This window comes from Clupea harengus, unplaced genomic scaffold (assembly GCF_900700415.2).
Source record: "Clupea harengus unplaced genomic scaffold, Ch_v2.0.2, whole genome shotgun sequence".
Taxonomy (NCBI): Eukaryota; Metazoa; Chordata; class Actinopteri; order Clupeiformes; family Clupeidae; genus Clupea; species Clupea harengus.
Window position 1 is genome coordinate 3,172 of NW_024880395.1, and position 21,816 is coordinate 24,987.

General features: G+C 42.2%; 2 protein-coding genes across 3 annotated transcripts; both read left to right on the forward strand.

Moving 5' to 3' along the window:
- Positions 1–618: 618 nt before the first annotated feature.
- Positions 619–6,276, forward strand: LOC122132038 (profilin-2-like). Of its 2 annotated transcripts, none has more exons than XM_042706793.1 (3): positions 619–959; positions 2,832–3,024; positions 4,174–6,276. In XM_042706793.1, the coding sequence occupies exons 1-3, from the start codon at positions 831–833 to the stop codon at positions 4,269–4,271; spliced, it is 420 nt and encodes a 139-aa protein (XP_042562727.1). In that variant the 5' UTR covers positions 619–830; the 3' UTR covers positions 4,272–6,276. The 2 variants fall into 2 exon arrangements, with proteins under 2 accessions (XP_042562727.1, XP_042562728.1); XM_042706794.1 differs by having other exon boundaries at positions 622–959; positions 4,507–6,276.
- Positions 6,277–15,121: 8,845 nt separating this feature from the next.
- On the forward strand, positions 15,122–19,987 carry LOC122132039 (proline-rich extensin-like protein EPR1; the record flags this gene model as incomplete). The annotated part of the gene is made up of 8 exons (XM_042706795.1): positions 15,122–15,515; positions 15,739–15,909; positions 16,417–16,535; positions 16,623–16,779; positions 16,917–17,032; positions 17,222–17,888; positions 17,976–18,662; positions 18,750–19,987. Coding segments are annotated over exons 1-8 (3,480 nt in total), but the record flags the coding sequence as incomplete, so codon positions are not given.
- Positions 19,988–21,816: the final 1,829 nt, after the last annotated feature.

Genomic DNA, 21,816 nt, shown 5'->3' on the forward strand with positions numbered 1-21,816 from the left:
TGTAGCCTGTAATTTCTAAAACTATTGCCGCATTCAAGTAGAGAAAATTCGACTTGAAATTTGTAAACACATTTAGGGTATGCGCACACTGTAAGTGCATTTTGTTGCGTAAGGCCTACCAACTATTACGTACAACTGTTTTCTTGTTAGTTTTGACACAGTGCCTCTTCATACTTTTTCGCATGCAGTTAAAAGGTTTTTGGGAGATTTAGACTGTTTATAAATACAGGCCTATATAGCTAGCAGGCTGTTCTAATCATTACTGATCATTTAAAACGCAATTGTTTGAACTGAAAATGCTGCGTGAGATATTTTGTTACACGTGGTTTCACTAACTAGGCTATCAAATATGGCCTTTATCATTTAATTTGTGTCAATATAACCTACAGCCCACCACTTCTTTAATTGTATATCATCTGTTTGATCACGTTTCATTCACCACTCTTACATTTTACGTATGACAATGCATGTCTATTAACGTGGTCTTTGTGGACTTGCTCATTCACAGACAGAACTTTAAGTGAGCTTCAATAATTGTATTTCAGGCATCAATTCTTCCGCTGCTGCTGTAAACTGTCATAAAGCGGAAAGTGACCGCATAACTGCCAGGCGGAGTGATCTAAATAGGGCTACACCCTCTCTTGGCGCTGTCTGATTACATCGGCTTTCTTCACTGCCCAAGGCAGGACTTGACTGTGCGCAGGATCCAAGAAAGAATTGGAAACTCCTACATTATTTTCGGACTATTGCACGAACATTTCTTGTTTGATATTTCATTCTTTTATTTTGCCTTCTGTGAAGAGTTTTCTAGCTACGTAAAGGTCGTTAGTATGTCTTGGCAAAGCTACGTGGACAACCTGATGGCTGATGGCAGCTGCCAGGATTCCGCCATTGTTGGGTACACGGACGCAAAATACGTTTGGGCAGCACAAGCCGGTGGTACCTTTTTTAACATAACGGTGAGCCTTTGAAATTTTAGCATATGAATGCAAAAAACAGCTAAACCAAGGCCATGTACAATATTATAAGTCATCCACGTTATGTGGTATCGCTAGTAAGATAGCTAACGTCATGTTCAGCACGCGTTCAAGGGGTGTCTGGCCCGCGCCGGTTTTCCGCCGGCAGTTAGCTGTTTATCAATTGCCCCTCTTGAATAACTCGTGTGAAATTTGCAATGCCAGTTTTTAATGTTTAATACATTTTTAAACCATAGTTGATGCTCCCCATCGGTATCATGACAAAGTGATCTTCGAGCGAGACAAGCGTGTTATGCTAACCGCTAGTGCATCTTAACGCGTATTGAAATAATTTTGCTTGTAGCCAATTCAGGCCGCTCTTTCGTAGCCAAACAGTGATACGAGCATGCCTGGTAATGGGGCCCGCTAAGATACCTATCCTAGGATAGCTAGCATTGAATAACTATTGATGAATTGAAAGGGTACACAGGGCAAATTGTGACACCCTCTCTATGTAGGGACCTTGGAACAATATTGTTTTATAACTTAAATATCAAATTAAGTTACCATTAGTGACTTGTGCCGTAAGGTTGCTAGTTGGATAGCATACTTAGTTCAGAGGCTGTCTGTCGAACGCCGGAGTAGACCTGGCCAACTGGCTACGATACAAAACGTTCAGTATCTCTGCAGTTTGCGTTATCAGTTTGCGCATTGAACTCCAAGTGTCTATCCAGCTAAGGATTCGCGTTACCTCCACACATCCCAAATCCCGAAGTGGGAATGTACTGATTGAACTTCATAGACCAAAAGAAGTTGAATGCACAGCCCCTTCAAGTTGACTTCCATGCTAACGTTAGTCGCTTTCACGGTTTGGTAGCTAATGCTTGCTAGCTAGAATAATAATGACTGGACTAGCCGGCTTAGTATGGATAGAGACGTTTGATATGAGCCTGAGAATCCACTCATGTTCTCTGTTGAGAACAGCAAATTGACCTACCGGATTGATGGGTTTTGTTATCTTATATTTTTAAGTAAAATAGACAGTGTCTTTGCGATAAACTGCATTTTGTATTTGACTGAACATTTAGCCCGCTTAGCTAGCTTCAAAGATGGCGTCAGACCGCTGCGGTTCAGCTCATCTTTTAATATTAACTTCGATTTTATCTATTGTGGTGGTTTACACAAATGTCAGCTGCCAAATTGGCGTCAGAGGTAACACCCTGTCGGATGATGCTATTGTATTACCTGTTGGTAATATAAATTGCTTGGGGGTTGACACTGCCGGCTCTTGGCCCCAAAATAAATTCGTCGGTTCCTCCATTTTGTTGTAGTTGGTTAGCCGAATTGCTAATGTTATTTTATCTTTTTGTTAGGACTTAATAATTGCTTGCTTGCAGTTTTGCATGAACAATGTAGCTAACCCCACTAGGCCATGTTACGTTAATTTAAACATTTGAACAAGTCATAGATGTGATATAAAAAAACAACCTGAAAAGTAGCTTGCTAACATGATGGCATGTTTGATTACATTATTATTGACGTTAATCAGAGTTGTCAGTGAAAGTTTACCATAATCAAAACTACTGAATGGTTGTATGTTGTCAGTTAATGTAACGTAAGTGAGTCTTAATAATTGATACTCGCATCAATTGGATGCAACTATAGTGGATGTACTAAGGGTTCTGTCACGTCAGCCAGCACCCTTTTTATGAATCGGACCCTGCAAGTTTTTTTTGTATTAGCTTAGCAGCACATTAAAAGCGACTGATGAACTTGACTTAAGGATGAAATTATGCCACTCCCGTTTCTGTACACTTGTTATGGTGTGTAATGTTCACCTCACTCGCAAATGCCTTTTTTCTTTTTCCTGTTTAGCCAGAGGAAATAGATGTCATTATTGGAAAAGACAGAGAGGGATTCTTCACCGGTGGCATGACCTTAGGTAAAAAGAAGTGCTCTGTTATCAGAGATAGCCTTCTAGTTGATGGGGACTGGACAATGGACATCAGGACGAAGAGCCAAGGTGGCGAGCCAACATACAACGTTACTGTAGGCAGAGCTGGCAAAGGTAAAGTCTCCTGCAAAGCGATAAATGGTGTTTCATGTTCACGATTTGTCTCCAATACATATAGTGGAATGAAAAGAACATGATTTGCTTGTGTAGCCTTTCATAGACCTCCAGGAAGTTCAATTATGCTCAGCTATGTTGTTGTTTTGGGTGGAGGTGGAGCCATGTGGGTCAGTTGTAAATAACTGGTCTGGGTATGCAATGTGTTGCAATTCCTACTATTAAATGTTATTGTTAATTAACTTCTATATACAAATCAAGGACTAGAATCTCCCCAGAACACTACATAGGCTAGGGCTTCTCAGCTCTGCATGCACCCTGGATTATTCTTTCATAAAACAAAGTCCCATGCTACATTTAACTAGTTGTCAAGCCTAGACATTTGCACTTACAATTGTCTTGCTAGTAAATTAAGTATGTGATGTCACAAATATAACTAGCTTGTTTATTCTAGTATAATCACATGGAATAAATATAATATTGGCTTTTAAACAGTAAGTATTCTCCTGTTCTGTAATAAAAGGCATAGCCTATTAAGGGGTCTGAAGGCCCAGGTGAACATGTATAGTAAACATTAATAATCCCATATATATACATTTCTGCCTTAATGATATTCAACTGTTTAATCTTAATTTTCTGAACTGTTCAAGATAGAATAACAACCCCAAATAAATCCTGTTTCCACTCATTTCAATGATCCCCTAGTGATGGGCTGTGTCTGTATGACAGCTGTTCACTATAAGATGCATTTAATGTTTAATAGGGTGTGATGATAATTCAGCACGTCAGTTGCAAATGCATCACATTGAGCACTGAAGTGTATCTAGTCACACTTCATGCACCAGCTTATTTTTTTCATGCATTTACAGGGAAGAACAGGGTGTAAGTTAGCGTAGTACAACTCTTTGCCTGGGTATTCCATTTCTCACTTCCTCCCTTTTCACTACAGAAACTACACCACTTGATCTGTACCTTTCTTTTTGTGTGCTAAAATCATTTCTCTGAACTTGCATGTTTTGCATGCAAACTGCATGTGTTTTAAAAAGCGGTCTCGTTAACCCTTGTTGTAATTCCTACTGTCCTGTTTGATCTCTCCTTAACCTCTGCATTTTCTCAACTTTCCCTTTTCTCTATCTCTTTCTCTTCCAGTCTTGGTGTTTGTTATGGGCAAAGAAGGGGTCCATGGAGGCGGATTGAATAAGAAGGCATACTCAATGGCAAAATACTTGAGGGATTCAGGGTTTTAGTGTAATAAAGCTTGGTTAGTTTTACGTGAGGGACAGTAATGAGAAAAAGCTTTGCTGTTGAGGTTTCTCTCTGAAAACAGTTAATGTCTGGGGGGTGGGGGGTGGGGTGTTAAAATCTTTGTCACCTTATTTGTGTCCCTCAGCAGGGGGTGAACTTTTTTTTTTTTTTTTTCCTTTTCTTTTTTTCTTCAGGTTTTGTTCATTTGTGGTCTTTTTGTTTCCTTGTGTACTCTAGCATTGGTTTTAGTCATGGGAAAAGAAGGTGTCCATGGAGGGCAGCTCAACAAGAAAGCCTATACCATGGCTGAGTACCTGAGGAAATCTGGATACTAAAGTGGCCCCTCCCCATCCACCCACACAGCAGCGCACTCTTTAAGCACATCTTTATCCCCAACATGTTGACGGCACTACCAGGCTTGATTAGCAGATGCATTGTTGTCTGTCTTTTGGTTTTGTCCCCCGCCCCTTTTTTACAAACATTTTATTTGTCTGTCACCTTCCTTCCCTTCTCTAGCCTATTGCTGTTTAAAATTATCCTGAGTTGTCAGTTCTTATCCTGACAGCTGTTTGTCGTGCCACACTAAAAATGAGCATGTTTGATGGTTTTGGGGGGCAGGTTGGTTGTGCAGGCATTTGGTTTGATTTCAGATATTGATAAACACCCACAATTTGGACTTTTAGCCAGAAACATTTTGCAATTTGATGTGAAGCTTAGTCCCATAGTTAGTCTAATGGTGCTGCACATAACAGCTTTGGGTAGATGTTGTTGCCTCTCGAACGTTAAGAGCCATTCCTGAGCTCTGATGGTCTTCCTGTTGTACAGCATGCCACGGGAGGGTTTACTGCATGCATATCTTTAGGTGAAATATCATTCTTTTTCTTCCATCTGACCCATTTCATCATACAGTACCATTGAACTGTTATTTGTTTACCCTACAATTGTAGTCTGCCTCAGGAGCGAAGTCTTCAAAAGTCTACCCACCCCATCTGACCCTCCGAACCCTCATTTGATTAGTGATGCCTTGCATCAGATACTTTTGCTGTTGTGATCGGACGTGGTCTTTTAAGTCGTTGTTATAATGTTGGAATGTGTCGGTGTGATGGCAGATCAGCATTTAAGAGGGGTTTACTTCCCTCCAAAGAGCCTTGGATCCCGGACTGTACAAGGACATTCCACCGCTACGATGGCTCAGGCACTTAAATCTGTTTTGCCACTTCCTGTACCTTTTTTTTTTTTTTTTTTTTTTTTTAACAACGTGCTGCCATCCCAGTGTAACTGTTTTTTGTGTCCAGTTTTCTCTATAGGACCAATTTTTGTTGCATCAAGGGGTTTACTAACAGGATTGCTTTAAACTGTTGTAAAGGGTGACTGCTCGCTTAATCTGTTTGCTGACTGAACATGTTAAACACATAATCACTCATGTTGTAACACTAAACTTTACAACTCTACTAGTTCACATGACTGTAAAAAAAGGTTTAACTTGACATGTCTAAAACAAATCAGTGCTACAAAGAATATAACACTTAATACTTGATCTTCACTCATGAATGTCATAAGTGGATGGATTGGCAGTCAGTTTCAACTTTGTCATGAGTTACTGTAAATGCATTTGACTGTCCATTCATGATGTGCAGGAAACCATTTGGAATTTATTGCCTTGTGCTCTTCTCATCAAATGCAATGTATGGAACTGTCATAGCACGGTACAAAACATTAAAAAGACAAAAAATATAAATATGAAACTGAGATTGTGTACACTAAATTTTCTGGGTGGTGTTGGTTGGAAATAAGACCACTGTAGTCAGTCTTGTGGAAAATCAAAGGACAAAAAGCTGTATCCTGTGCCATAATGTAGATCTGTTGCTACTGTGAGATGGATTTTAGCTGCCTTGCAAGGAGTACCTTCTTCAATGGCACTTACTTTGGGATATTGGCGTTAAAAACTCAAACTCTTCCAGGGATTGTGGAATATGTACAGATTAAAATTAAACTTGTCAGTTGTCACCATGTTTTTTTGTTCCCTTTTTTCATACAACTGAATACAGTGGAGCAGTTGATAATACAAATATTGTTTTCATGGAGAAAATGCCATGATTTATTAATCACCTTGTTTACAGACAGATCAAATAAATGTATTCCAACCAGAAGATATGTGGTCGTAATTTAATGTTTTGTTTTTGAAGCTTTATCTTTTGTGAAGTGATTATATATAGGCTAAAAATTTCAGGAGAAAACGGTAATAAACAGTCCGTGGTTTAGGGCCTATATAGTAACCAATGGTTACAGAAGAACAGGATAAAACTGATGACAAAATATTGGTTAACAAAAGGGAGAACTTGGTGCACATTTACACGTCTCGCATTTATGATGGTAGTGACACTGCTTGTTCTGTTGATCATAAATGTTGTATTTATTTATGAGTAGATGTGACTCAAACAAGTAATTTAGCCTTTAGAGGTAGCTGTTGGTTTGCTAAAAGCAAAATCATTTAGAGGACTGTAGGGTAGTTGAAATGACATGAGGCCAGCTGTAAGCAAGTACATGTATCTGTTATCAGAATATATTACATTTGAAAAGTGGAGATCTCATGGGTTAAGTTAAGGTTGTGTGGACAAGGCCATAAGCTTTGTGTGCACTGTACATGTATTATGCCTCTGCAGATTGTTTTATATTTGATGCAGTTCCACATTGAAATCACATTTGGACAGTTTTCCAAATAGTTTAAATAGATAGTTACAATATCGAGATGCAAAAATCAGGATTAGCAGATGTTTTAGTACCTGGGGCATGCTCTGGGTGTGCAACAGTTGGGGGTATTGCAAGTGTGTGGTTTAGTGACAAACCTGGGTAACTTAAATCAAAGTGGTAAACCTCCTGAAAGAGGAGCCCTATAGCTTTGTTTTAGTAGGAGAATAAAGCCATAGGGCTATTCTAATAGGTTAACCACTCTGAGTTAACTTACCCAGCTTTGTCACTAAACCATGTAGGCTACTGGAATACCCCCCAGGTCTTCCTAGGGAATCACAGCCCACAGGACCACGTCAAGTCGATCTGACACTTTTTTGTTGTTGTTTTAAGAGCTCTGGTTTACGGTGTCTATTGACCCGAGTTCAGTCCACTCCATAATAAATGGACTAGCCTACTTCACCCATCGCACATTACCCCTCGCACCATTATCACTTCTTGCATGGTGCCCCATCCGGCAGAGCACTGTCCAGCACAGCAGTGGTGATTAGACTGAGTTAGCTTAATAGTGAGTCCAACCCGAGGCCTTATTTCAAACATCAAATAATTTGAGAAGTATACGGCTATTAAGCAAAACAGAAAGGACGATATTTAAAAAGCCTTAGTATTATGTCAGTAAAAAAATTGTTCATATCAAAGAGGCATTACCTATGTCACACATGCTCATATCAAGCATGAAACCTCAATAAATCCTTTAATAGCCTAATAAAAAGTGCTCGATATCAAAAGTCATTACGCAAATCATGGGCCCTTGAACGTACAAATATTTCTAGCATAATTGAACGCGAGAGTTAGTAATCCTAAAATAGCACAATGTTCTATAAATTATGCACAAATTGCCCCTTACTCAAAAGCTGTCACTTCTGAGTGAGTACAAACTTGCATAGCTCTCTGACCTTGACTATGGTCCCCTAGAATAACTTTGTCAATGCATTGACCAAAGTATAACAGTTGGATGACTCCAATTTCCTGCTGAATAAGGACAAAACTGAAATAGTCATATTTGAAATAATCAGTATTGCTGTTCATCTCAACACCAAAATATAAACCTTGGTGATTTCACGCCTTGACTACTGCAACGCCCTCCTAACGGGCCTGCTGGTATGTGTGGTGAAACCACTACAGATGGTCCAGAACGCGGTGGCGCGTCTGGTGTTCAACCAACCGAAGAGGGCACACGTCAGCCCGCTACTCATTGAGCTCCACTGGCTGCCTGTAGCTGCTTGCATCAAGTTCAAGTCACTTATGCTTGCTTACAGAGTGAATGCTGGTTCTGCTCCCACCTACTTAAATGCTTTTGTAAGGGCAAATGTTACCCCCAGGATGCTGCCTTCGTGTAATGAGCATCGTTTAGCACTGCCGACTGTGCAAGTACGGCAATCTAGATTATTCTTATTCGTAGTTCCACGTTGGTGGAACGAGCTGCCTAGCACTACCAGAGCAGGGGCATCCCTCTCTACCTTTAAGAAGCTCTTGAAGACCCAACTCTTCAGAGAGCACCTCCTCTCCTAACGTGCACCCTCCTCTCCCTTCCTCTTCCCTTTCCTACCACTCCGTATCCTTCCTCGAATGCTATCTCCTCTAATTAGTACTTAACTCGCACTTACAGTAGTTACATTCCTGCACTTTTTAATTTCTTATGTAAAATAGTATTTATTGTTACACTAGGTCTCTATTGCTCGTAGCTTGATTGTTTTCTTCTTTGTACGTCGCTTTGGATAAAAGCATCTGTGACTAAGGGCCTCATTTACTAACATTGCGACCGCAGCTTAATCTGCGCTTTTGCCAAACCGCATATACCGCATGGTATTTTTCCGTGGTATTTAGAACCTCGTCGTAATCAGCGCCTAACACCGCCCATTAGTGTTATTTAGCGCTCTGCTAAAATAGGGAAGGAAGAGCCTGCGTGTTCCTGCCACCATGGATGATGAATTAGAATTAGAGCTTTTGGTTCACGAGGTTACAGCAAACTAACCCGGGTAAATATAGAAACTCGTAAATATTTCTCCGTTTAGCCCTTCCGTCCACACTAAAAGTTGTGATCACTTTGAATTCAAGACTGTCTTTTATTGGTGAGCTGATTTGGGGAAATTAATATTTTCAGCGAACATTGAGTTTCTGGGTTGCTATGGTTACCCCCAGGGTGCCTGTGCAGTTTCATATTAACGAGTTTATGTTCACAAGTTCATATTCACACATATATTAGTTAATCACACACAGACAACTGCAAACTGTTAAGATGGTTCCCTAAGCTAGAGATAGCTAGGATACTTAATAGCCAGGTTAACTGCTCCATAGCATCCCGTTAAATAGTCTTGTAGGAATACACAACACCCCTTACTTTAAAACGGCGTATTCCAGCACTGAAAACCAGGCTTTTCAAAAACGCTGCCATAGGCGGATACATTTGAAAACTGGAGTTGTAGCCTGGACAGGGGAACCTGAAGTTTTCAGACGTTTGGTTGCCATGGCACTGGGGGTAGCTTGCGCTCTAGAGGCTATAACGTCAAAATAAACATGGAAGGTGAAATGAATATGCTGCTCTGTCTCTACAATTTACTTACCGGTAGTTTAGTTAGTGTACTTCGAGTACAAGTACTTTTCCTGAAGATACCCGTTACTCCTACGCAGAAGGTGTGCACTGTACTCAGTGTGCTTTAAAATGAAGTGAAAATACGGTTTAAACCATATGAGCGGTGATTCTGGGTAACAGCTAGCTGGTGGGACAGTTTGTATATGCCTATATTAAATGATATATAAAAAATAAACATAAAAACAAATAACATTTCTGATGTTCGTATTTTTCAAATTTCTCGCAGGCACATAGTTTTCATTTAGCAGCTGATATGTCATGCTAAAACACCCCTTGTTTCGTTACTAATACACAATTAGGCGCACTTTACGCATCTCCTCCCATCTCTTTGCAACGAACACCCACTTTCCCTTATACCCTCCCAGCACCGGTAATCTGCGCTTTTACTCAGGTGCGCCTCCTTTGGAAATACAGTTTTATGTCCAAAAAGTGGCCCCTCGACGGGAAATCGTAAGAATTGTCCCCTGAAGCAATTCGAAATCACTTCAGTCAGCCCACTGTCTTCAACTATGTTGATGGGCCTATCGGCCGACAGTCACCGGCAACCCAAACTGCTGGTAGCAGTTGGTAACCTTTTCACGGACTGGTCTAGTTATTTTCCTAGAGAAGTCGTGGCGTGTGGGTTGGCGACCATCTAACCCGGGACTGCTTTCTGTCGGGTGTATGCATTAAGGTGATAACTTAAAGACGAGCTGCTTCTGTGATAGCGAAATTCAGCTTGACAAATGCTACATACAATTTTAGTTTTGTCGATTGTTCCGTCATTTTGCCTCTTAAACAGAAACTTTTCGCCCAACAATCCCTCAGCTCTCTCCATCTTCAACTACCGTCTCTCCTATCTAACTGATTGCAGGCACGCGGCGGTTTCGTGTCGGGGTCAACGCACACCGGAAGTAAACAAAGTTGCGTTAACTGCGTTAAAATATTTGATCGCATTAATCTAGGCCACAATAATCTCATAGATTAAAGCGTTAACTTTGACAGCCCTAAATAAAATCCATCATCATTGGGAATATCTTTGACATCCATCATTGTTCTTACCGGACAATCTGTGGCGATTGGCACCCATTAACTCAACCTTCATACAGATCCTTTTGGGATTCAGTCATCAGATCCCCCTATTTTATAATGTGGCATGTTCCAGATCTGCATAAATTATAAACATTCATAACATTCACAACAACAATAAAGGAAGAACGAAGAAAGTTTGTTAATTTGCTCCTTCATCTAGACATCCACAGATTAAGAAGAAAAGATATAGGCCTAATAAAAATATAGCCTTACTGTTGGCCTAAAATGAGTAGAATAGAATAGCCTGTGCCCAAAGATTTTCTTAACAATCAATGAATACGTAGAAATGAAACATAATAAAGCACAGAAAGTCAGATAAAGCAACAATTGATCTATATGCTCAATAACTCTTGGGTATGGCGTTACTCTTGAAATCCCATTGAATAAATCACCACAGGGAATGATTTCTGTCGTCATCGTTGTTGTTGACGTCCATGTCCTTCTCCATTTGAACAGACTGTACATCGCTAATTTTACTCTTCTTAACTATGCTACTCCAAAAAAAACTCGCAACACCATTGCGACAGTAATGCTTGTGTAGCGGGATTGGAAGTATTTCCGGCTGGAGGAGGAATCGGTCACTCGTCAACGAAATGTTAAAATAAAAATGTATCTTAGTGGGGTTTTTATTTTATTTGGCTAAACACAATTTATATATGTTATATCCATCATAAGCACAATAAACATTTTTTCAACCCACCAGCAACCCCCTTTTCGCGCTCCTGCTTATGAAACTTCATTTTCACAGAGTGGTGCCGGTCCAAGTGTTTTGGACACCTTATCATGCATGGTGAGTCTATGCTAGTATTTGTTACAATACAATTGTGAGTGCAGTACAACACATGCTGTGCTCTTTTGTTTTGTTCCATGCCATACACTGATGTGAGCATGTCTGCATGCTAGGAGATGTTAGATCCTTTCATTAAACAATGCGCAAAAAAGTGTATTACACAAACTATGAGCAAATAATACAAATTCAAATATCAATGCAATGATACTTACCCACTAACCTTGTCATGGCAAGACCAGACACAAAGCTATTCACTTGCTCCACCTCCTCACCCAAGGTGGAGCCTCTGCCAACCTGGTTCCCACCTCTCCACTTGATCTAAAAACATAATGTATGTAGTGAATGTGAATCAACAGTGCAGTACAGAAGTACTGAATTACTGTACTGTACTGAACCTGGTGATGGTCACGGATAAACAAACACAAAAGCGGAAACAATTTGACCTCATTTACAATCATGCACCTTGTGGGCTTCAGGTCCATGAAGTGCAAATATTCTGGACATGCAGAGGTCATGATGTGGCACAAGTGTGGCACAAACTTGCATGTGACATCCATGCATTAAAAAAGTGATCTGCTGCCTAGATGTTACCTCATCCATAAGTATTGAGGGGGACACATGCATTTCCCCTCGAAAATGATTGAGGGTCCTGTAGGACGTAAAAAGATGTAACCTATCAATAAGTATATGGACTGCCATTTTAAAGAAGCATGTCATGCGCAAATAAAAAGAAATCAAGGCTGTTGCTGGTTTTTCTTCATGTCTCCTTTGCTGCCATGCAGCTCAGCCTCAACACAATGACCTTTGTCTGTCACCTGTACATGAATTGAGACTTAATGTCTGTGTTGAGTATTACTGTTCATTAGGGGTGTAAATCTCTCATGACAAAGACGATCCGATTCGTATCTCGATACATGGGCACGATACGATACAAGAAAAGATGCATGTTGATAAAAACGATTCAGTACGATTCGATTCGATGCGATTCGATGCAGTTCAATAATTGAAAACAGTTGTGTTGTGATGAAACAATGGACCTCATTCTCGAACATTTTCTTAAGTGTCTTATTAACAGAGAGTATATTATGTAAGGGATAATGTATTGTCCGGAGGTCATTATCCAAAAATAAATCCCGACGGGGCGAACAACACCCCGACGCGCAGCGGAGGGGTGTTATTTCGTCCTGAAGGGATTTATTTTTGGATAATGACCGACGGACAATACATTATCCCGCTTATTATACGGTTACTTGCCAAAAACTATAGAAGACATTCCTCCAAAATACCTCTTTTTAATGATTTAGTTGCCGTTTCGTGATTTCCGCTAAGAAATAAATAGTTCTTCAAGCAAACAGAACTTTTAAGTTTCAGGTGTTGCGTAGCAACCCATTACTTGCTGACTTCAAATTACAATGAGTCTGTTACGTTAAATGACCGGACTACTTGCGGAATGATATGAAAGATGTGAATTAGAAGCAAAAAAACCCGTTGCCAATGACAGCGGTCAATATCTTTTCGCAGCGGTGAATATCAGGAAATATTCACCGGCGAACGTTGGGATGGCCCATTCAAATCAACGGAACTTTTTGGAACATTCTGAAGAGCCGTATAATAAATATTATTATTTATTAATATCTTCTTACCAACCTCAGAAAAGATCTCCGATGGATTCATGAACGCTTTTCTTAATTGAAAGCGCTTTCTCATGCACCTGAACTAGCATAAAGAAACGCCCCGCCAGCTCCTTATTAGGGCATGCTAGTTTAACCTGCACAGGCAAGCGAAAGCAACTTCAGAGACTGATCAAAATCATTTCAAAGCAAGCACCAGTAAACCCAGACCTAATTTCACCAGGGAAGAGGTGGAGGTACTGTTGCAGAATGTAGATGTGTCCATTCTATTCCACTATGTCTATATCCACGCGATTGAGTTTAGTGCTTATTTATTTATTTATTCACTGCCATTTGCAGTGTTCAAATAGCCTAGTGATTTTATTTATGTTAGGACATCACGATGGCTCGGTCTCGGAATTATGACTATAAATGTTAAACATAATTGTTAATGATACAAATATTCTCCTATTTATTATTATTATTATTATTATTATAATTATTTAAATCCGAGAATGTCTGTAGAAACACGCAATCAACAACGATGTATCTTCCTTGGCTGAAGTAGCTAGCATAGCATAGGCCATTGAAATGAATAGGGTAGCTAGCATAGCATTGGCCATTGAAATGACTACCGCAGCTAGTTGAAATCTGTCATTCTCTCCGGTCTTGGCGTTATTTGTGAGAATACAGCCTGATTGGTTTATGCTATGCGGGCTTTGGCCAATGACAGGCTGTAATTGTTCTGACAGATCAAATGCAACAGGTCAGCGAGTGTTTTGTGATTTGTGTAGCAAAAAAACGGAGAGACAAACGCTTGTGAACCGATTCATAACTTTTAAATCGGGCAAAGACCGGTTCATGTAATTTTAATACTGATACGGGACTTCACGCATCGATGTAGTCGTATCTTACACGCTAAAAACGGATATCGATACGTATCGGTTATTTTTTACACCCCTACTGTTCATGTCAATATTAACGCATACACGTGCACTTACATGGTCTGTCTTTTAGTGGATGTTTTCCACTGCTACCTCAAAGTAGGCACACTCAATTCAAATACATTTATTTCTATGGCGCCAAAACAATACAATTGTTTTAAGGTGCTTTACAGAGCACAGGGCCTAAACCCCCCCTTAGAGCAAGCACAATGGTGACAGTGGCAAGGAAAAACTCCCTGTTAATCAGGAATAAACCTTAAAGTACATAAGGGGGGCGGCAATTGCGCAGACGCAGCTTACGAAGACCATAGCAGTGATGACGTTTTACTACCCGCGCCATTGTAGATCTAGGCCTTTTAGGCATGTCCAATAGCTCATTACGACAAGGTTTGCTTAGGGATTGTATGGTACGCAAAATGATTTAGGAAGTGAGTGTTTCATATGCAAATTGTGACAAAATACGTTTAATGCGAAGTGCCTAGCCTAAAGCCCTCTGTCATTTAATTTAAATTTTTGATCCTCCAAAGAATATGAAGGTGTAACGGGAGTAGAACAGTGTTTACCAAACTTGTTTTAATTAATTAGGGGGGGGTTTGCGGTGTTAACCGTCTTTCACATGAGCCCGAGGCATTGACGAAAAAGGGCTCTGATGAAAACCGCTCCACCACTTCATATTTCTTCGCAATTTGTCGGAGATTTGTAAATTGATAAATGAATACGTCGTCTCTGCACAATATAAGTCAGTTGAGACTATATGGCGTGAAATGACATGCGGAAAGCAAAACATGTGTAGTGATAACACGCGAAATGACTTAAGATTTTGGTGCGCTATTGACATGTCGTTTGGTGCCATCTCACACTTTCATTAACTTCGACCTTCTCAAGCGAAGCATATTTAGCGCCTGCACACAAACACACGGTCCAATTAAACTTACTCAATGTAGGGGGCTGTCTTTTGTAGCTCAGGTGGAATGCACTTGTAATGAACCACTTAGCAAGTAGCCTACTTCAACGTCATTGCTACGCGAATGCAATTAATGCTAATTATCCAGTGAATTGTAGGCTTGCTTACACACATATAGCCTAAGATTTACACGGTGACGTGAGTATACAACACACTGAAGTGGTGTGGTGTGTGTGTGCGCGCAAACATTTTTATTTTGGAATGGCGACGATACAGCGGCAAAACGCACTGGTGTGGGTGTTGTGGTTTACACTTATCACTCTTGGTTGTTGTAGAAGTCTGAAAGATTTAAAAAAAGTATTACAATCTCAAACGACGGCTGGAGTCACTAGACAAGACGATACAATCCACGCGAGGAATTCATCGGAGCCGTCGATTGAACGGGTATTATACTACGGGCATTTAACTATTGGAGCCAAAAAGCTGAATCTGATTGATGAGGGAAAACCTATCGCTAGGGATACCGAATTGTTCGGCGGACCTTTTGATGACGACACTGATTATCAGTCCGACTCCTATTCCATGGGTGAGTAGTGGGTCCATGTCATTCTGAAGCCATCATAATCTGGAAAGGCAACCTTTTCTGTTACTGGCAGCATCATCAGTAAAATAAAGCGTATGTAATAGTGATGCAGTGTTAAGTAATATAAAGGGTTTTAAACTTTATTTGTTTAAGGTCAGAAGCTTTACAAGCATATCAGTAACATAATCACTACTCTAAACTAATGGTGGTCAATTTTTCATATCAGTAAAGGAATCAGAACTTGGTGTTGAAGGAGTGTTTAGCCAGGGGAACAAGAGGACCCCTGCTGTAGACCGATTACTAGGAATGAAACCAAAGGTTGAATGTGTTGAGGATTCCATGACCCTCAAACTCCATGGAGCTGCTTCTTCGCAGTTCTCTTTTCTTGTGGACAGAGGTAGGGCCTACACTCGTTTTGTAGTATTTATTAAGCACCACTGTCCCAGGTGGTAAGGATAATGGTCCACTGGTGGATTTTGGTCAGCACCCCACTGGTGGTCTGTTGGGCCACCATCATTAGTTTAACTGGTTGTGGACATTAAGAAAATGAGTTAGCAAGTCCTGGAATTTCTAAATCATATCCTTGGCCTAGTCTAGCACTAGAAGGCTCTCAAGTTGAAAAATGACTTGATCAATGAAATACTTGTATAACACACTTGTACATCTATAAAATGTGAAGGGTTGGTGAAGATTAATGAAGTATAAAAATAAATATAGAAAAAAAAGTTTTTAAAGCAAGTGGCAAAAAAGTGGGCCGTTTAAGTCACCAGTACACTACCTGAAAACCTATGCACAAAAGACCAGCGGATCGCCAGTTCTTCTCCCACTGGGTTGACCGTGGTCCACTGGCCTTTTGCTATCTGGATTTGATTCAGATTTTTCTCCTGTCCTTCTCTCTTCCCAGGAAATGCACACCCACTCTCATTATCACAAATGCCTTCAGTCTGTGGCTACTCTGTCAGGAAGAGCTGGAGGGATTTGGTTTTCAGTACACCGTATGATGGCTGTTTTGTAGCTGAAGAGGTACACAGTGCGATATTTTTTTCTGTGGTTGGTATTGAAAATGTGTTGCGATGCCATTTCTAATGTTAATTTCAAATGCTTTCTCAGGGGTCGAATTATGTATTACCTCTGTTTATCTATGGCTTGCCTGTGAGAATGGCCTGCCCAAGCATAGCTCCAAAGCCTCCCTCTGCGTCTTGCCACGTTAGTGGAATGACTGTGGAAATTGAATCCTCTTCCTCTGTTAAAGATGTTCATGTGAAGGGTAAGGGTCATGCCACTTCTGCTTGTGTATGTGCTCCAAAATGTTTGTCACAGTTTGCTTTACTACTTCAAAAGCCTTTGGTGTGCTAGCTTTGTATGTGAAAAGAACATATCTGGAGGGTATAACTATTTCTCTAGTCAACAGTAAGTGGGAGTCCTTGATGAAGATATCCTCCCAGTGTGGCTTCAGTGTTGTTGAACATCCTGAAGGAGTAATTATATCTGCCCCATATTTGCCGTGTATTAAAGAACAGGTATGATTTTAGGGACTGGAACAATTTGGGGTTTGTTAAAGCTGCTGTAAATGACTTGTTTCTTATATTTTTTAAGATGGTTAACTTTGCATTTTGATGACTCAATATGCTAGGAAGCAAACGATGTTCTTTCTACTTGCTGAATCTTGAATTTATGAAAACCTCATAACACTTACAATTTCTTTTCAGGATGGCATGTTAACCTTTGAGGTAGTAGCTGGGGGAGACTTCAAAATCTCTTGTCCATCTCAGCCTTCTACTATACATGCAATAGCCACTGCTCGTCCCGAATCCCCAACCACCGCCTTAGCTGGAGCCCTAAAGCCAGCACCTGTTGAGGATCCACAGCATCCACAAAGACCAGGTCCCCCGTCTACACAGGCACCTTTGTACCCAGTTTACCCTCAGAAACCAACACCGTTTGAATATCCTTCCAATAGCATGCCTCTTTATACCCCTGAACCTGTGCAGTCTCCAGAACAATTCCCTTTCTATCCGTACCATCCCGGATTTTACCTGCCTCACCCTCAGCCTGACCCTGCTGCTGCGAGCCCTAAACCGGAGCATTCCGTAGAGCCACAGAATCCACAAAGACCAGGTCCCCTGTCTACACAGGCACCTTTGTACCCAGTTTACCCTAAGAAGCCAGCACCTGTTGAATATCCTTCCAAAAGCATGCCCCTTTATACCCCTGAACCTGTGCAGTCTCCAGAACAATTCCCTTTCTATCCGTTCCATCCCAGATTTTACCCTCAGCCTGATGGTGCTACTGCGATCCCTGAACCGGAGCATTCCGTAGAGCCACAGAATCCACAAAGACCAGGTCCCCCGTCTACACAGGCACCTTTGTACCCAGTTTACCCTAAGAAGCCAACACCTGTTGAGGAGCCACAGCATCCACAAAGACCAGGTCCCCCGTCTACACAGGCACCTTTGTACCCAGTTTACCCTAAGAAGCCAGCACCTGTTGAGGATCCACAGCATCCACAAAGACCAGGTCCCCCGTCTACACAGGCACCTTTGTACCCAGTTTACCCTAAGAAGCCAGCACCTGTTGAGGATCCACAGCATCCACAAAGACCAGGTCCCCCGTCTACACAGGCACCTTTGTACCCAGTTTACCCTCAGAAACCAACACCGTTTGAATATCCTTCCAATAGCATGCCTCTTTATACCCCTGAACCTGTGCAGTCTCCAGAACCATTCCCTTTCTATCTGTTCCATCCCGGATTTGACCTGCCTCACCCTCAGCCTGATGCTGCTGCTGCGAGCCCTGAACCGGATCATTCCGTAGAGCCACAGAATCCACCAAGACCAGGTCCCCCGTCTACACAGGCACCTTTGTACCCAGTTTACCCTAAGAAGCCAGCACCTGTTGAGGATCCACAGCATCCACAAAGACCAGGTCCCCCGTCTACACAGGCACCTTTGTACCCAGTTTACCCTCAGAAACCAACACCGTTTGAATATCCTTCCAATAGCATGCCTCTTTATACCCCTGAACCTGTGCAGTCTCCAGAACCATTCCCTTTCTATCCGTTCCATCCCAGATTTTACCCTCAGCCTGATGGTGCTACTGCGATCCCTGAACCGGAGCATTCCGTAGAGCCACAGAATCCACAAAGACCAGGTCCCCCGTCTACACAGGCACCTTTGTACCCAGTTTACCCTAAGAAGCCAACACCTGTTGAGGAGCCACAGCATCCACAAAGACCAGGTCCCCCGTCTACACAGGCACCTTTGTACCCAGTTTACCCTAAGAAGCCAGCACCTGTTGAGGATCCACAGCATCCACAAAGACCAGGTCCCCCGTCTACACAGGCACCTTTGTACCCAGTTTACCCTAAGAAGCCAGCACCTGTTGAGGATCCACAGCATCCACAAAGACCAGGTCCCCCGTCTACACAGGCACCTTTGTACCCAGTTTACCCTAAGAAGCCAGCACCTGTTGAGGATCCACAGCATCCACAAAGACCAGGTCCCCCGTCTACACATGCACCTTTGTACCCAGTTTACCCTCAGAAACCAACACCGTTTGAATATCCTTCCAATAGCATGCCTCTTTATACCCCTGAACCTGTGCAGTCTCCAGAACCATTCCCTTTCTATCTGTTCCATCCCGGATTTGACCTGCCTCACCCTCAGCCTGATGCTGCTGCTGCGAGCCCTGAACCGGATCATTCCGTAGAGCCACAGAATCCACCAAGACCAGGTCCCCCGTCTACACAGGCACCTTTGTACCCAGTTTACCCTAAGAAGCCAGCACCTGTTGAGGATCCACAGCATCCACAAAGACCAGGTCCCCCGTCTACACAGGCACCTTTGTACCCAGTTTACCCTCAGAAACCAACACCGTTTGAATATCCTTCCAATAGCATGCCTCTTTATACCCCTGAACCTGTGCAGTCTCCAGAACCATTCCCTTTCTATCCGTTCCATCCCGGATTTGACCTGCCTCACCCTCAGCCTGATGCTGCTGCTGCGAGCCCTGAACCGGATCATTCCGTAGAGCCACAGAATCCACCAAGACCAGGTCCCCCGTCTACACAGGCACCTTTGTACCCAGTTTACCCTAAGAAGCCAGCACCTGTTGAGGATCCACAGCATCCACAAAGACCAGGTCCCCCGTCTACACAGGCACCTTTGTACCCAGTTTACCCTAAGAAACCAGCACCTGTTGAATATCCTTCCAAAAGCATGCCCCTTTATACCCCTGAACCTGTGCAGTCTCCAGAACAATTCCCTTTCTATCCGTTCCATCCCGGGTTTGACCTGCCTCACCCTCAGCCTGACCCTGCTGCTGCGAGCCCTAAACCGGAGCATTCCGTAGAGCCACAGCATCCACAAAGACCAGGTCCCCCGTCTACACAGGCACCTTTGTACCCAGTTTACCCTAAGAAACCAGCACCTGTTGAATATCCTTCCAAAAGCATGCCCATTTATACCCCTGAACCTGTGCAGTCTCCAGCACCCCTTACTACTCAAGCACCCAAAGTTCCAGCATATCCACAATCTCACTACCCCCCTTCATCATTCCCAATCGAACCAAAACCACCTACAAGAAATACAAAGTATTCTGAGGCCCCTCTGTCTTACACTCCAGGTTCTCATCCTGTCGTTCAAAACCCTAATCTTGTACCTACCCCTATGTTCATAGAACCAGCATATTCACAACAAACTGAAATGAAAACTGCACCAGAGGGGCCTGCGCCTCCTAATCGTGTGTTTCATCAACCTACACACTGTTCCACTGTCTGTACTGTTGCCTATTCCAACTGCTGTCCACTGGCCTTGTCCTTTCACCAGCATCACCACCATCACAATTACTTTGGTCCTGTGTTAGGTCAGATGGTTCAGCCAGCCACCAGTGGCAAGGAACCTTCGTTTATTCAGCAACACTTTAGTCATTCCCTAACCAACAAACAACTGCTGTATCCATTTTTGAATGCAACCTACAAGCCAACATCCCCAACTCCCTCTCTGCAAAGAGTTTCTTACCAGGAACAGGATGCCAAACGTATGCTCATATCCAAATCTGATCCAACCGTGAAACCCATTTCACCTTCAACCAATCAGATTGATCCTCCCTCCCGGAGTTCGTACATGTACACCCCTGTAAATGACCAGCACTTTCAGCATCCACCCAACAGTGTGCAATTAACCCAGCAGTCTGCTTCCAAATCCCCCAGCATCCAACCTGTGAAAGATCCCCTGCCTCACCAGTGGTTTCAATATCCTTATAATTTACCTAACCCCAAATTGACCTCCAGCTCAGGTCCTGATATTCCAACGAACAATCCTGAAAGCACCACTGTAAAAACTTTAGGCTTGCCTAGTGTCCAGGAAGCCAAATATCCCATTTTGAAACCTCAGAGCCCTGTGAAGGACCCTGCTCCTTATCCATCGTTCCAGACTCCGTACTTTGTGCCTTACCCTCCACCCACTTCTAAACCATGTACACTTCCTGAGTCTCTAACTTCCCTTGCCCACCCGTCAATTACTTCTGCCTTTAATACAGAGGCTCCAAGCTCTCAATTTCACAAGGGCCTAATATCAACGCCACCTAGCTCTAAACCTACACAAAAGTCTGTGCCTTACCCATGGTCCCAGCATCTCCCAGATCCCTTCAGATCTTTCTCTTCAGATTCCCCTCGAGTGCATTCCACACAGTCAAAACCTTCAACTTCAGAACTGACCCAGAGGGAGCCACTGGGAGTTTCACAGACGCAATATTGGCATCAAACGGTCCCTGCGAAGGCCGCTGTTGGGGATAAGCACTCAAAAGTGCCTTTTGATCCTGAGTCATCAAAACCTCATCCTCAGAGTGTTGGGTCTTCCAAAAAAAAACCCTCTCCTCACTACTCTAGTTCTGGTGCTAACGACAATTATTTTGTGCCACTTGGATCTTCTCAGTTTAAGGATTACTGGAAACCGTTGCGGCTTCATCATGAACAAAAGATTTACTGGAAGCCAGGTTCCTCTTTGAAATATTTCACAAGGTAAGTGGCTTCATATATTGAATTATGTTTCAATTAAAGTTGAATCTAAACAAGATGTTAATGGTGCATTTTATTTGTCTTCCAGGCAGGATTTCAACTTGGGGAAAATTTAAGGAGAGCACTTGAATATGGAGACATGATTCTCATTAATAAAAGCCTCTGATTCGTTATGCTTTGTGTGGATGTGTGTAATGGAGTTCTGATTTGCATTTCTGACAATGCACCAATGTCTTCTGTATCTTAATCAGGAAAAGTAGTATTATGTTTGAGTAACCCTTGAGATGG

Excerpts from the sequence above, each read along its gene's own strand:
- LOC122132038 (XM_042706793.1), top strand. The coding sequence starts at position 831 with ATGTCTTGGCAAAGCTACGTGGACAACCTGATGGCTGATGGCAGCTGC. Across the intron at positions 960-2,831 it reads GTACCTTTTTTAACATAACG|CCAGAGGAAATAGATGTCAT; the intron begins GTGAGCCTTTGA and ends TTTCCTGTTTAG. Across the intron at positions 3,025-4,173 it reads TGTAGGCAGAGCTGGCAAAG|TCTTGGTGTTTGTTATGGGC; the intron begins GTAAAGTCTCCT and ends TTTCTCTTCCAG.